At 42.8% G+C, this 12,900-nt stretch overlaps 1 protein-coding gene across 1 annotated transcript in view; it reads right to left on the bottom strand.

Moving 5' to 3' along the window:
- Positions 1-7,828, bottom strand: part of LOC104964073 (regulating synaptic membrane exocytosis protein 1-like) — a 46,213-nt gene extending 38,385 nt beyond the window's left edge. The window contains exon 1 of the mRNA XM_010792795.1: positions 7,197-7,828. Coding sequence (XP_010791097.1) covers positions 7,197-7,363 — 167 coding nt within the window. The 5' untranslated portion in view covers positions 7,364-7,828. The remainder of the gene's footprint in view (positions 1-7,196) is intronic.
- Positions 7,829-12,900: the final 5,072 nt, after the last annotated feature.

Raw genomic sequence — 12,900 nt, 5'->3', positions numbered from 1 at the left:
AGAGCATAGGCCTGACCATAGCAAGAGACAAGACGAACTGAAACTGAACACTGGGAGACAGGGGAATTTAAAGACATGTCAACAAGACACAGGTAAAAACAATCAGGGGCGGGGCTGGTGATGATGAGCACAGGAGACACACAAGGGGTACAGGTGAACACAATCAGACAAACCAGGGAAACTAACGACAGGGAGGAAAATACAGGAAGAAGGACCAGACAATACACAAGGAGGAAAACATGACAGAACAGCAAAAACCCATTACCAGACACACGAAACTAAAACCGTGACATGTCATAAGAATCGTGACAGAACCCCCCCCTCAAGGGACGGATTCCAGACGTCCAAAAAAAATCCAAAAGGGTGGGTGGAGGGTGTCCGGGACGACAACTCAGAGGCAAGGCACAGTCCATGATGGGTGCCTCAGGCGGACGGCCCGGGGGCAAGGCAGAGCCCATGATGGAGTTCTCGGGCGGACGGCCCGGGGGCAAGGCAGAGTTCATGGTGGNAATATATATCCGGTTTTATTATGAAAACTTTGAGACCGGAAAAACTGTTTTCACCCACGCTAACTTTACATGGAAGCTGCATACACGTTCTCCTGGCGACTCGCCAGGAGAACGTGTATGCAGCTTCCATGTAAAGTTAGCGTGGGTGAAAACAGTTTTTCCGGTCTCAAAGTTTTCATAATAAAACCGGATATATATTCCCTCACTGTCAAATGATTACACAGTGATATCTGCATTACTCATCCACTAAGAAACATCAGTTGTCACGATTCTTATGTCATGTCACGGTTTTAGTTTGGTGTGTCTGGTAATGGGTTTTTGCTGTTCTGTTCTGCCTGTCATGTTTTCCTCCTTGTATATTGTCTGGTCCTTCTCCCTGTGTTTTCCTCCCAGTTGTTAGTTTCCCTGGTGTGTCTAATTGTCTGATTGTGTTCACCTGTACCCCTTGTGTGTCTCCTGTGCTCATCATCACCAGCCCCGCCCCTGATTGTTTTTACCTGTGTCTTGTTGACATGTCTTTAAATTCCCCTGTCTCCCAGTGTTCAGTGTCAGTTTATCTTGTCTCTTGCCATGGTCAGATCTATGCTCTTGTAAAGTTTTGTTCCTCACTACGTGAGCGCTTTCATTATGTTCTCAATTTTTGTCATCTCAGCTAGAGATTCAATAGTGACAATTTTTTGTTCATCTTGCTGTTTTTTGGAAAATAAAGTATCTTACCAATACTTTCCCTCTGTCTCCCGGGTCGTGCAATTGGGTCCTACATCCTGAGTGTCTGAGTTCATAAAAATCAAAGAATACATTTGCCTAGCACTATCAGAACTATTCATATCATTTGAATGTATGAAACATTTTCGGAAAATCTGCAGAAATGTTGAAACAGCTGTTTGCTGCTTGCATGGCTCTGTCTCATATTCACATCGCTGATATGAGAGGAAAGGAAGTCGAACTTAAAGGTCCCATGTCATGCTTTTCTGGTTCTTACCCGTCCCCGTTATGAAGGTTTTTCTGCATGTAAACGGTCTGCAGAGTCAAAAACCCTCAGAGTACACCCTGTAGCGAGTAAAACTCTGACACAAAAGACCTGTCTATGCTGCCCCAGAACGCCTCGTTGGACATTTCTCTTTTTCCATTTTTTGCTTCCTGGGTTCTGTGACGTGTGAATACCCAAATCAACAACAAATGACCGGATTGGCCCAAATGGACCAATCCGTGGAGCACCTTACACACCAGGATCCCTTGGCTAACTAACAGGGAGTCTCATTGACTTGCATAGAGCTCCCTGAATGCTGGTAATAGACGAGTTGGAATGGCAGAGAAATACTCTCAACAGACCCATTCTCACAGCGTTATATAAACCTTTTTCTTACTCAATATCAAGCCACACTTATGTTTTTTACTTTGGCTGTGAGTGTTTGTGTGTGCTGAGGATGAGTTTCGCTTGTTCTCGCTGTATCGCCGACCCGGAAGCCTGTCCGCTCCTCGCAGCAGCGGCGAGCAGCAACGAGCCTCGCAACGTCCCGACCAATCAGAGCACACTGGGCTCACAGGAAGGGGGGAGCAGGAGCTCCAACATGCCGTTTAGGACAGAGAGTGAATACACATACTATACAGAGATGCTATATGAGAAATGTGATTTTGGAAAATTGCACAATTTAAATCTATTCTAGTAGACCTCAACAATGGAATTGTGATCAGTAGAAATGGCCATGTCATGGGACCTTTAAGTTGTTTTTACCACTATGAAATGAAACCAGGCTAGAAAGTGTGTCCGTCTATGGATCTACGTCGTGTTTCGATACTGTGGACAGTGCTGCAGCTACGCAACAAACACCACCGAGCACACAGCAAAAAAAGTGGTAAAACAATCAACTATAGGAGCAAAACTAGACCAATCAGATTCAACTATGTACATTCTCAGTTGGAGACGCTGACAGCACAATATCAACACTTACATACTGTAGCTAATGTGAACTTTGTGATGACTCGTTATTACCAGCAGTCCTTTAATAATACATAAGTAGATTGTATTCGTTGTTGATATATAACATTGATAAGAGAATCGTTAAACTATCTTTTAAAGAATAAAAAAAACTATATTTTTCTCCTGAGCCTAATCTTGACCTTGGCTAGCAAACTGCAGATGACCTCTCAGTGGACAGTAGCAGAGCCATATCAGACAGGAAAGGGGGGGGGGGCTTTAATGCCCTCTATATGCACCCTGTAGCCTGCAGCCTGGGGGAGGCCTGCTGAAGAGATTAGGAGTGTGTGTGTGTATGTGTGTGTGTGTGTGTGTGTGTGTGTGTGTGTGTGTGTGTGTGTGTGTGTGTGTGTGTGTGTGTGTGTGTGTGTGTGTGTGTGTGTGTGTGTGTGTTTTTTGGGACCCCTCACAGAAGATCTTCCCACTCTTTGAGTCACCCCCTTTTCTCTCTTTTCCCCCCATTCTAATCCTTAAACCTCTTAATCCTCCCTCCTCTCCATCCTTCTGTGCCCTCGCTCCTGACTTCCTTCCTCTTCCGTCCATCTGGTGTCAAGGGGCCAACAAACACCTTGTATCGGCCTCAGATCAAAACAAGGTTGAAGAATTTCAGAAATGTTAGAAAGAATCAAAGTAAAGCGAGAAGTGAATTCCATAAAGTCTTTGCGTACTAATTGAGTGGTGCAGGAATGAGTCCTAAAACCTGGAAATGGGTTAGCATTTGACCACTTCCTGATTCCTTGTCTGGAAGTCTTTATTAGTTGTTAGTTAGATGCCTGAAATAAGATATGTGCTCAACAAAAGCATAGGCGATTTTCATAAATATTCCAATGGTGAATGTCGGTAGTTGCTCTGCGTCATAAAAAGTGACCAAGTGAGGCTAGTAAATGTCATCATGCTGAACATTAGCCACCTTCAGCTTAGCGGTGTCCATGCGAAGCCACGTGACCGTGATGTACGGTAGTTCCTTTATATCCTAACATTAGCTTTACACTTCTGGTGATTTCATTTATACACTACGAGAGTCATAAAGTGGGTTTAAATATTTGAAAATGATCCTTCTGAACAAAGCGTGTAAGTATCATAAACGTGTGTTTGCCACATATCTTATTTCTGAAATATTCCGATGGAAAAATCCCATTTTTTTTTCTGAGCAAGCACTTGCGATGCTGACTTCAGTAGCAACAATTCTACTCTATTGAGACATGGAATATAAGAGCAGATAAAAAAAGATATAGGGTAACCATACCATACTGAAGATTACAGAAGAACAATATTGAGAGTCTGAAAATAGAAAACTAATCATATTTGACACAAAATTTATAGCAAAAGTTCTCCAAATATCTTATTTTCTGCAATATTCCTAAATCCAAGAGAAGAATCCCATTGCTTTTTGAGCAGGGAGCTCTCAAGGAGATGCTAACTTCCGGGTCGGCCTACACAAACACGTCATCACTGCACCACTCTATAGCGTGTACATGCCTTAACAGCAACACAAGCAGGTGCCTCCATTAACCCCACCCGTCACTCCAGCACGTCACAACCCGTCTGAAATGTCTACAACCTCTCCGCCGAGCACATCAATATTTTACACATTGTTTCTATATTTACATTTTGGAAACCTCAAAAGGTCCCAGGGGCTGATGGGAGCTTTTGATTAAAGAGAAAATATGTCCTGCTGTGCTGTAAGAGTTGTCTACGTCACAGCATGGGAGAGGTTGGTCACTGCTGCAGTCAGCACTTCACTCACTCCCCTCTGCATGACTAACATCCTCTGGATTAGGAACTCAATGGAGGTTTATCAAGTCAATGGAGGGAGTCTCTGACGTCTGTAGTGTATTAGAGGTGGACAAAGTGTTCGTTAGCACTTTGAATCAGTGAGTCCAGCTGCTGAATTCTCACAGCGAATGATTGGCCCAGAACCTGGTGTCCTGGCTCCGGGACACTTTGGTTTCTGCCAGGCTGGAGGGGGGTGAACTTGTGGCAGATAACATCCAGTATCAGTTTAACCTTATCACTGCCAGCTGCTCCGGTATCAGGCAGCTGACCAGGGGAAGAGACCTGACGTCAGGAACAGAATGTTCATCGTCCACTGTTCATAACTACTGAAATGGGTTTTATGAGTTACGCTGAAAGGGTGGTTTGAAATATATTGCTTACAAGAAACTCTATCACAGAAATAATTAAGACAATGTATCAGGTTTAAATGAATTGAATTGGACACAGTATTTGTGACCTATCTGGAATTTAGCCTGATAATTAGACTGACTTTCTTACGATGGTTGTTATATGTATTTATAAAATGTTTCTGTTGCACTATATTTGAATGCTTTTAATGTTTTCTTTTTTTTACTTTCTGTAAAGCACATGTGTTGAAATGTGCTATATGAATGAACTTGCCTTGCCTTGATATAGCTGGATCAGATATTGGTGACAGTGGATTGATATGGTATCCAATCTTTTAATTAAAAAAAACTAGTTTTAGTGGCCCTTCTTCTGTCACTATTTTTTCAAAAATGCAGTGACATGTCTCCGTGCTTTAATGTTCAAAAAGCTCTTTATTTTTCTCATACTGCCTCTTTTCACCCTCTGTCTGAAACCAGAGCCGAGGGTTGGCCAATAGAAGCGCATGTGTTACCTAATGACGTCGCTATAGCGCAGATGTAAATAAAGGACTACAATGGTGGCGTTTCAGACAGGGGGTGGGGGGGGGAGAGAAACTCAAATAGTAATAGGGCCCCTTTAATCTCACAACTACAACAAAAACCAGACCCATTCGAGTCCTTGGTCAATTCAGTTCAGTCAGAGATTCAAATGTGGGATCTAAATGTAGCTTTGTCAACTAAGATCAACGATGACAGCATAAACCAACTAGAAGGAAACTCAGAGAGCGCAGACCTTGGCTAAATTGCAAAATGTATCGGGATCTTCCTTGGGCCTTTAGTCTCTCCGTAACCCCACTGTCTAAAAGAATAATCAAATGATGGTGGAAACTCACAGAGTGCATCTACTATAACAATAATGATTCAATGGTTTTCCAATCGTGGTTCTATGAAGCTCTCAACGTGCATTTCAAGATATAAATGTTCTCTCAACACACCTGTTGCAAACTACTACATATAAATGCCATAATTAAATACAACAACACCCATTTAAAAGTTTTTTCGAAAAACTATTTTCCTTTCCTTTTGAATTAACTGAAACATTAGTATACAATCCTTTAACTATAACCTATAGCTATCTACTCTACAAATATAGCATGTATGCTAATGCTACTCCGTACTTTGAACTAATGGATGCCATATGATCCATCACTCAAGACACTGTTTATGGAAAAAATATGTTTGATGGTTTGCCAGGCATTTACAAGGCACCAGCATGTTCCTATTTATGAGACAGTGCTGTGAAATAATTCAATTTCAAGCTAATGTGAGAGTGTCTATGCATTCTGGGTCTCTACATTTTGGATTTCTTATCGGCCTGTTATTAAGTGCATTCGATGTTTAGCAGAGCTGTGACAAGATGTTATCTTTTTTTAAATGCATCGCCATGTACGGGAAAGTGAAGACGTCTATAATGAAAGAAAATGTCTGTATCGTCAATCCTTTATCCTTTACTCTGCCTCTGTACTGCGTACTGTATTAAAAATACTACTGCTTCACTAATGCTCACTTTCTGTAAAACCCAATTCCTTCTTTGTCCAGAGTGTGCTGGCCCCATCAACGGTTAGCCAGATGATGAGGCCATTATCTACTGAACCTGTGCCTCATAGAACATTAAATACATCACTTCCTCTCCAGATGCAGCTCCCCTTTAGGCAGCAGTCAGGAAATGAAAACAAATAGCCAAGCTAAGATTATTAGTGTTTGGCGGATGCATCGCCATTTGATCACCGTACAGAGGCTTTTAAAAAAGTGCTACAGTATATCCGGTCTCTTTTCCTCACATCTACCATTCCCCACCACACCCCATCTTCTCCTCTCCGCCGAGGGGAGCACCAATGATCGCACACACCGCCTCACCAGCGTCCATGTGTCGGCATTATCTAACTGTTAGTGTCGCTGCAGGCCCAGGAGCTATAATGTCATTGTTTTTCCCATTATTGTCAAAGTGATTTCTCTCCCTTTACACACACACAAAAACACACACACACACACACACACACACACACACACACACACACACACACACACACGCATGCATGCATGCACACACATTCATCTATATGACAAAGCCACTCTAGCCTGCGTGCGTGCGTAAAAAGGAAAAATCAGTGTTGGATGTGTAAACTGAGGGATGGGGTGCATTCCCCATTGATGAAAACGAGTGGGTGAAGGATGGATAATGCTATGATTCATCCTCACACCCCTAACCACCGCTGCCTCCACTGTCACACCCCATCCTCATGGCCCTATCTACACCTGGAACACGAGTGACCCTGTTTCGGGTCACATCCACTGACAGTAATTGTATATTGTTTTAACGTATTGATTCCGGCAGCATCCACCCCTCAGAAGGCTGCCCCCCCACCCCTGCCTCTGCTGGTGCTCACTTCTCTTAGCACAGCACCACCTCGGGTGCTGGATGTGAGGGGCGGGAGGTGCTGACCACTACCACAGTAACGCTGGGTTATAATGGGCAGCTCCATTTTACGAACTGGGATTAGAATGCGTTATAACTTCCACAGAAAGGGAAGAAAAGGTTCCTCTTACTTTAGCATGGCTTGTTCTTTATCCTCTTCCTCCTTTTGCCGAGCCATCACTGCCATGATGATCTTCCTCTCCTCCTCAGTCAGATGGCTGAGGTCCGGCAGGTCCGGCATGTTTGGCGTCGCGGTGGGTGGGCGAGGGCCACCCTGGGGCCCCACCGAAGCGGACATCTTTTCCACCACCACCACCACCCCACCTCCTCCTCCTGCTGCTCCTCCTCGGCGAGTCGTTTCGGCTGAAAGGTTTCCCGGAGCGTTTCCGAGCCACACCTCACGACATGGTCCGCGGGCGGAGCGGCAGCCGGGGACAGTGCACGCCGCTCATGGTCGCAGGCACCCTCGGTTGTGCTTTTGTTTGTTCTCTCTGGGTGTTTCTCCCACCACGCTCTCGTCGTCGTTCCCCCCCACCCCCTGGCTGCCCGCCTCAGCCCTCCACCGCCCAGATTCACGGGGAGCCCATGTCCGTTTGTCTCACGCCGGGAGTTGAGTCGAGCTGAGGGGGGCCCCTGCTGAATCTCTCGCCTGGGCTGTGGTGCCGTCGTCGGGCTGGAGCTGGATGCTGGGGCGGTATAGGCGGAGTCCGTGGAGCCTCTCTCTCTCTCCCCCCTCTCTCGCTCTGTCTCTCAGTCAATGGGATGCAGCCCTCCTCCTCTCTCCCTTTATTTTTGGCGGAGGAGCGCTTACTCATGTGAGAATGGGGTCCTCATCATCACATGCAAGCACAGCCTCTATGTGGCTTCTCACACACACACACACACACACACACACACACACACACACACACACACACACACACACACACACACACACACACACACACACACACACACACGCACACACACTCACGGCTCACAAAGTTTAACAGTCATTACCGTGACGGCGGCGTGTGGTGCAATGGGTTGTGCGTTGGTGTTTGGATCAGGGGTCACAGGTTCAAACCCAACTGCAGTCAGCATGTCGTTGTGTCCCTGAGACACTTCACCCCAAATTGCTCCTGTGGGGATTGCCCACAATATTGAGTATGTAAGTCGCTTTGGAAACAAGCGACATGTAATGTAATAACCAGCCTTCATCACCAGCCATTCTCGCGATACTTTCTGGTATTTTGTCAATTCATATATCAACTGTGCTATTTAAAGCTTGTTATATGAAGTCCATTATCAACATGCAATATGGGCCCTGTAAATTCTACTCGTTGATGCATTTCAGCACCATGGACAGCAGTAGTGTCTGGACACAGATCAAAATCTTCTCCAAAGTTTCTCTAACTGATCTTACAATTTGTTTGTCTCATCCAATGTAATGCAAATAGGAATATACCAGTGTGGAATTTAAATAACTTTTGAATTGGTATAAAGAAGGAAGAGTTCACATTATGAGAAAATGAAAACAAAGAAGAAAAAAACATATAAGATAAAGCTCAGTGTGTAGTTTCCCTGCAGAAAATTGAAACAAGTATGCATTAAGAGAATATAAAATGACATTAAAAATATTAGAAGGAACTGGTCAAAAGATAATAACTTAATAAAGTTAGAATGAAATGGAAACAATAACTGCTCACCCACACCCGAATCCGTGAACACATCACCCCCGTCCTCATCAAGCTCCACTGGCTCCTCATCCCCCAGAGAATTCAGTACAGAATCCTCCTGGTAACATACAAAGCCCTCCATAACCTGGCCCCATCCTACCTGACTGACCTCCTCCACAGACACAGACGCATAGCTTGAACCAAGAGAAAGTCTGCCTTGCAGCTAGGTGAAACATAGGACACACAAACATATGATACATACAATATAGTTACGTATATAGGCCGACACAAAACATATGCACAAATAACAATGTATTAAGTGACTTGAGAAACATAAAAAAGCATAAATATATATAATAATAAAAACGCAATAATAAAATGCGATGTGCAACAACTGCAACGTGTGCTGCTGTCTATTTTCCGTTAATGCAATAATAGTGGCACGAGAATGAATAGTCTATAACCTGATTTCTGTATGGATGCATATACATATGAAGCAGCTTATTCGATTATCTCAGAAAATCAAAGAAAGAAGTGGAGAAGAAGTTCTGTAGTCTGCTTGTCCTCAGTCTTAGTTCCTCTCTGCTCGTTGTGCATTCACCTCCACTCTCCCAGGCTATACCGGCCGGAGCTGCCACAGTGACGTCATGCCCGCTCAGTGTCCGGGTCCCTCCAGCAGATGGCATCACCCTGCCCGCTGCTGCAATCCAGCCTCCGTCACATGACGTCACACAGGAGGTGACTGTACCGCGGTGACGTCAGCTTCTCGTGGTGCAGAATTGTGTCATCATTTTGGTCGTGACTAGGGACCACCAGCCCCGAGTGACACAGTCGTGCTACAGCAAAGCAGATCTGTGCTGCAGACCTGAGACTAAAAATAGACCTGGAGGAGGATCGGTACTTTCACTGAGCCTGCACGTATTCCTCCGCTCACCTACTGGAAACATAGTCAATAGGATGAGTTCAAACCAACTTTTTAGTATGGTAAAATACTGAAATGGCTAAATATTTTGTAGCCTACTAAGTAACACAATCCATTGGGCTACACAACATTTTGTATCCAATCGGATTACTTTTGGATTACTTCAAAATGAATGCTGCCATAAACTGAACAGGCTTGGGGAGTAATGGATTACATGTGACAATATCACATAATCAGGAAAAACTCAAAGTAAAACGGTATACCCTTGCAGTTACATTTATAAAAACAAACAAATCAGATTTTTTTTAGATGTGGATTTCAAGCAGGATTACAATGTTACAACACATGTTAAAATAAATATTGATATATACACACACATTTGATTTGTGCTTTGTAAACTGTATGCATTCATGTATACTTTTATATTGTCTACAGTTAGGACACATTTTTGATAGAAAATATCTTGGTTTCTTGCATGGCATTTGATATTAAGGCAATCAAAAAGTTACAGAAGTAATCAGGTTACATTTCTGTTATACTTTGATATTCAGATAAGGTCACTGATTACATTTTTTGTTCAGGTAAATAGTAATTGTCATTTTAGTCTTTTTGTTACTCTGAATTTCTTTGAGGTAATTTTCAGTTTGTTTGTGTTTCTTGAGTTGTGTTAAAACCAAGGTGGACCCTGACACGTTGGGGCCCTGGGAATGCTCTTAAGGTCGGTTCTGAAATGCATCCATGAGCTGAAGGGGTTGGAACAAAATGAACATGCTACACATGTTTCTAAAATCCAATTTTCATAAGATGTCATGTGGTTGTTCAATTTAAAATAGAAAGTGACCTGAGTGTAACGTTCAACAGTAGGTGCCATACCATGTCAATATACAGTAAGTGATATCATTCAAAACAACATGGAAATGGACCATTTGTCATCGAAACTACAATTTTCAGTAATTATAGAACACTTATTTTTAGATTCTGACCAAGAAGTATATACAATGCTATTGTTTACTCTACATAACACCTAAATAAAGTGAACATACCGACATCTAGTGGACAGATAGAAACACTGCATATACAGGGAGAGAGTTTACTATTATGTTTTAAATCAGCTTAAGCCAAACTGTGACATTTGTTAAACGGAATTTAGTGGTTAACGAAGGTATATTGCAGATTATTGAGTGGAAAAGTCACAACGTGGGCCAACTTGTCCAGTATGCCTAGTTTATATCTGTCACATAATTGCAATATCTAGCTAAAGTTTGCTAACATTAGCTAACAATTAGCAACCAAAAGCTTTTGGTTATATCTGACAGAACTTTACGAAAATGATTTGGATGGGAAATGTGACTGAGCTTTAGGTTTGACCTAGTAAAAAGAAAGACCATCCCCTTTGTCTCAAAAAGCAATTGAGATTGAAAAAATTGATAATTATACAGTAAAATCTTTGTGGTTAAATATTCTCTCTCACCATGTGTGAAGGCTGTAACTACAGTTTCTTTTGTTTAAAATCATTCATACGCAGACACATTAGATTGAGTGCAGGCAATCTTGTTCAATTAAGTGATTGTTTATTGTGTGTTGTGTTAACCCCAGTTGTGTCATGGTTCATTGGACTGTGCCATTCTCCTAAAGCTGGAGGGGTGTTTAAAGAAGCCACTTCATTTAAGGCACCCATCTTTTAGTAGAAAATAATCTTCTCTTCTCTGCACTCAACTATGGACTGGCCAGCATTGTGTATATCCCTACAGTGTAGAGTGATGCCCGTGGGCAGATGTACGTGACCGGAAGGAAGATGGAAGTAGACACATGTGATGGAGCAGCTGGACAAGACCAGGAAGGAAAGATTTGTCAAGTGGCATAGGTAATAATGACAACAACGATGAATAAAAAACCTACTTGGCTCGAATAAAACCGATTGGGATCAATGTAGCTGGAGTTCTGTCTGACAAGCACGAGGTAGCAAGTTGAATCATGGACCAACTTGGCTATGTACAGTTAGTCGATGTGAAGAGAAGTTGGTCATTCTTGGGTGTGTGTCACAAGCACAGCTAAAGAAAGCGTTAACAACATTGGAGGATTACCAGGTTTCGAGTTTCAAACTTTCAGAGAAAGCTCCACTAAAAGGTGTCGTCGATGGAATACCATATTCACTTGATGCCAGAAGATTTAAAACCTGTGACAGAGTGGTAGACAGCCACGGAATCTACAGGATGAGTGATGGAGAACACACATGATCAGTTATGCTACACTGTTGTACAGAGTTCCTGCCGGACAAAGTATTCCGGGATCACATCAGAATTGCAGCTCCTACCTTCTGGTAGAGGATTCGGGGTTCCCAAGAACAGGCTGAACTGCTATATAAGCACTCATTCCTACCTATGTCCATTAAGCTTCTTAACATTCACATGAAATTAAACTTTTTAGATGTTGGCCATGAGGGTCGCCATTGTCAGTATGTGTGTCTGTGTATTGTGTTTGTTCAAATGGTGTATGACTGATGATATGTGTATGTCTCTTAATGTCTACTATGTTTGTATTTGTACATGTATGCGGAACTGCAGGACGGAGTCCAGAACAAATTTCCTTACGGGGACAATAAAGTATATCGTATCGTATCAGTTACCCAGTGAGGATGTTTGTTCCCGAGCCAATACAGTGCACACGGTGTTGAGTGTAGTCAGTTTGGGGGGGATCTCGAAGCATGGCCATCAAATTGTCCAAAGAGAGAAAGTGAGATGAAATGAATCAAGAATAGTTCAAACTAAACAATAAATTACAAAGAAGAAGCAAATAAAGTGAAAAGTCTATAAAATAGGGAGTGTACAGCAGGTAGGAGTCATGAGGGTGACTGTTTGTGTCATCAAATTGAGTTTTTACTGTTTTTGGACAGGGTGATCAACTGTGCTGCTGAGGCACAGAGACGATCAGAGAGAATTGAAATAGCTGTTGAACATATTGGAGAGGAAGTGCAGTGGCTGCTGGGAGAGGCTTCTATGCCCTTATATTGTACAAAATGAACCTTCTTCCATCTTAACGGATTGTGTTACCCATCCTAAACACTGTATATATATTTTGGCTAATCCCTATTTGTTCAACCTTAACCTGCTCTCCGCACACCCTGGTCCTTCACACGTGGCCTTTTAGAAACGCTTTACAGAGCATGGAGGTAAACTGATAAGGCAGTGACTTTTAAAACATATAGATTTTTCTTTGTTTCTTTAAAATAAGACAAAATAGATTCAACATAAAAAC

Source organism: Notothenia coriiceps, unplaced genomic scaffold (genome assembly GCF_000735185.1).
Source record: "Notothenia coriiceps isolate Sejong01 unplaced genomic scaffold, NC01 NC01_scaffold00036552, whole genome shotgun sequence".
Taxonomy (NCBI): domain Eukaryota; kingdom Metazoa; phylum Chordata; class Actinopteri; order Perciformes; family Nototheniidae; genus Notothenia; species Notothenia coriiceps.
This window is presented reverse-complemented; position numbering and strand designations above follow the sequence as displayed.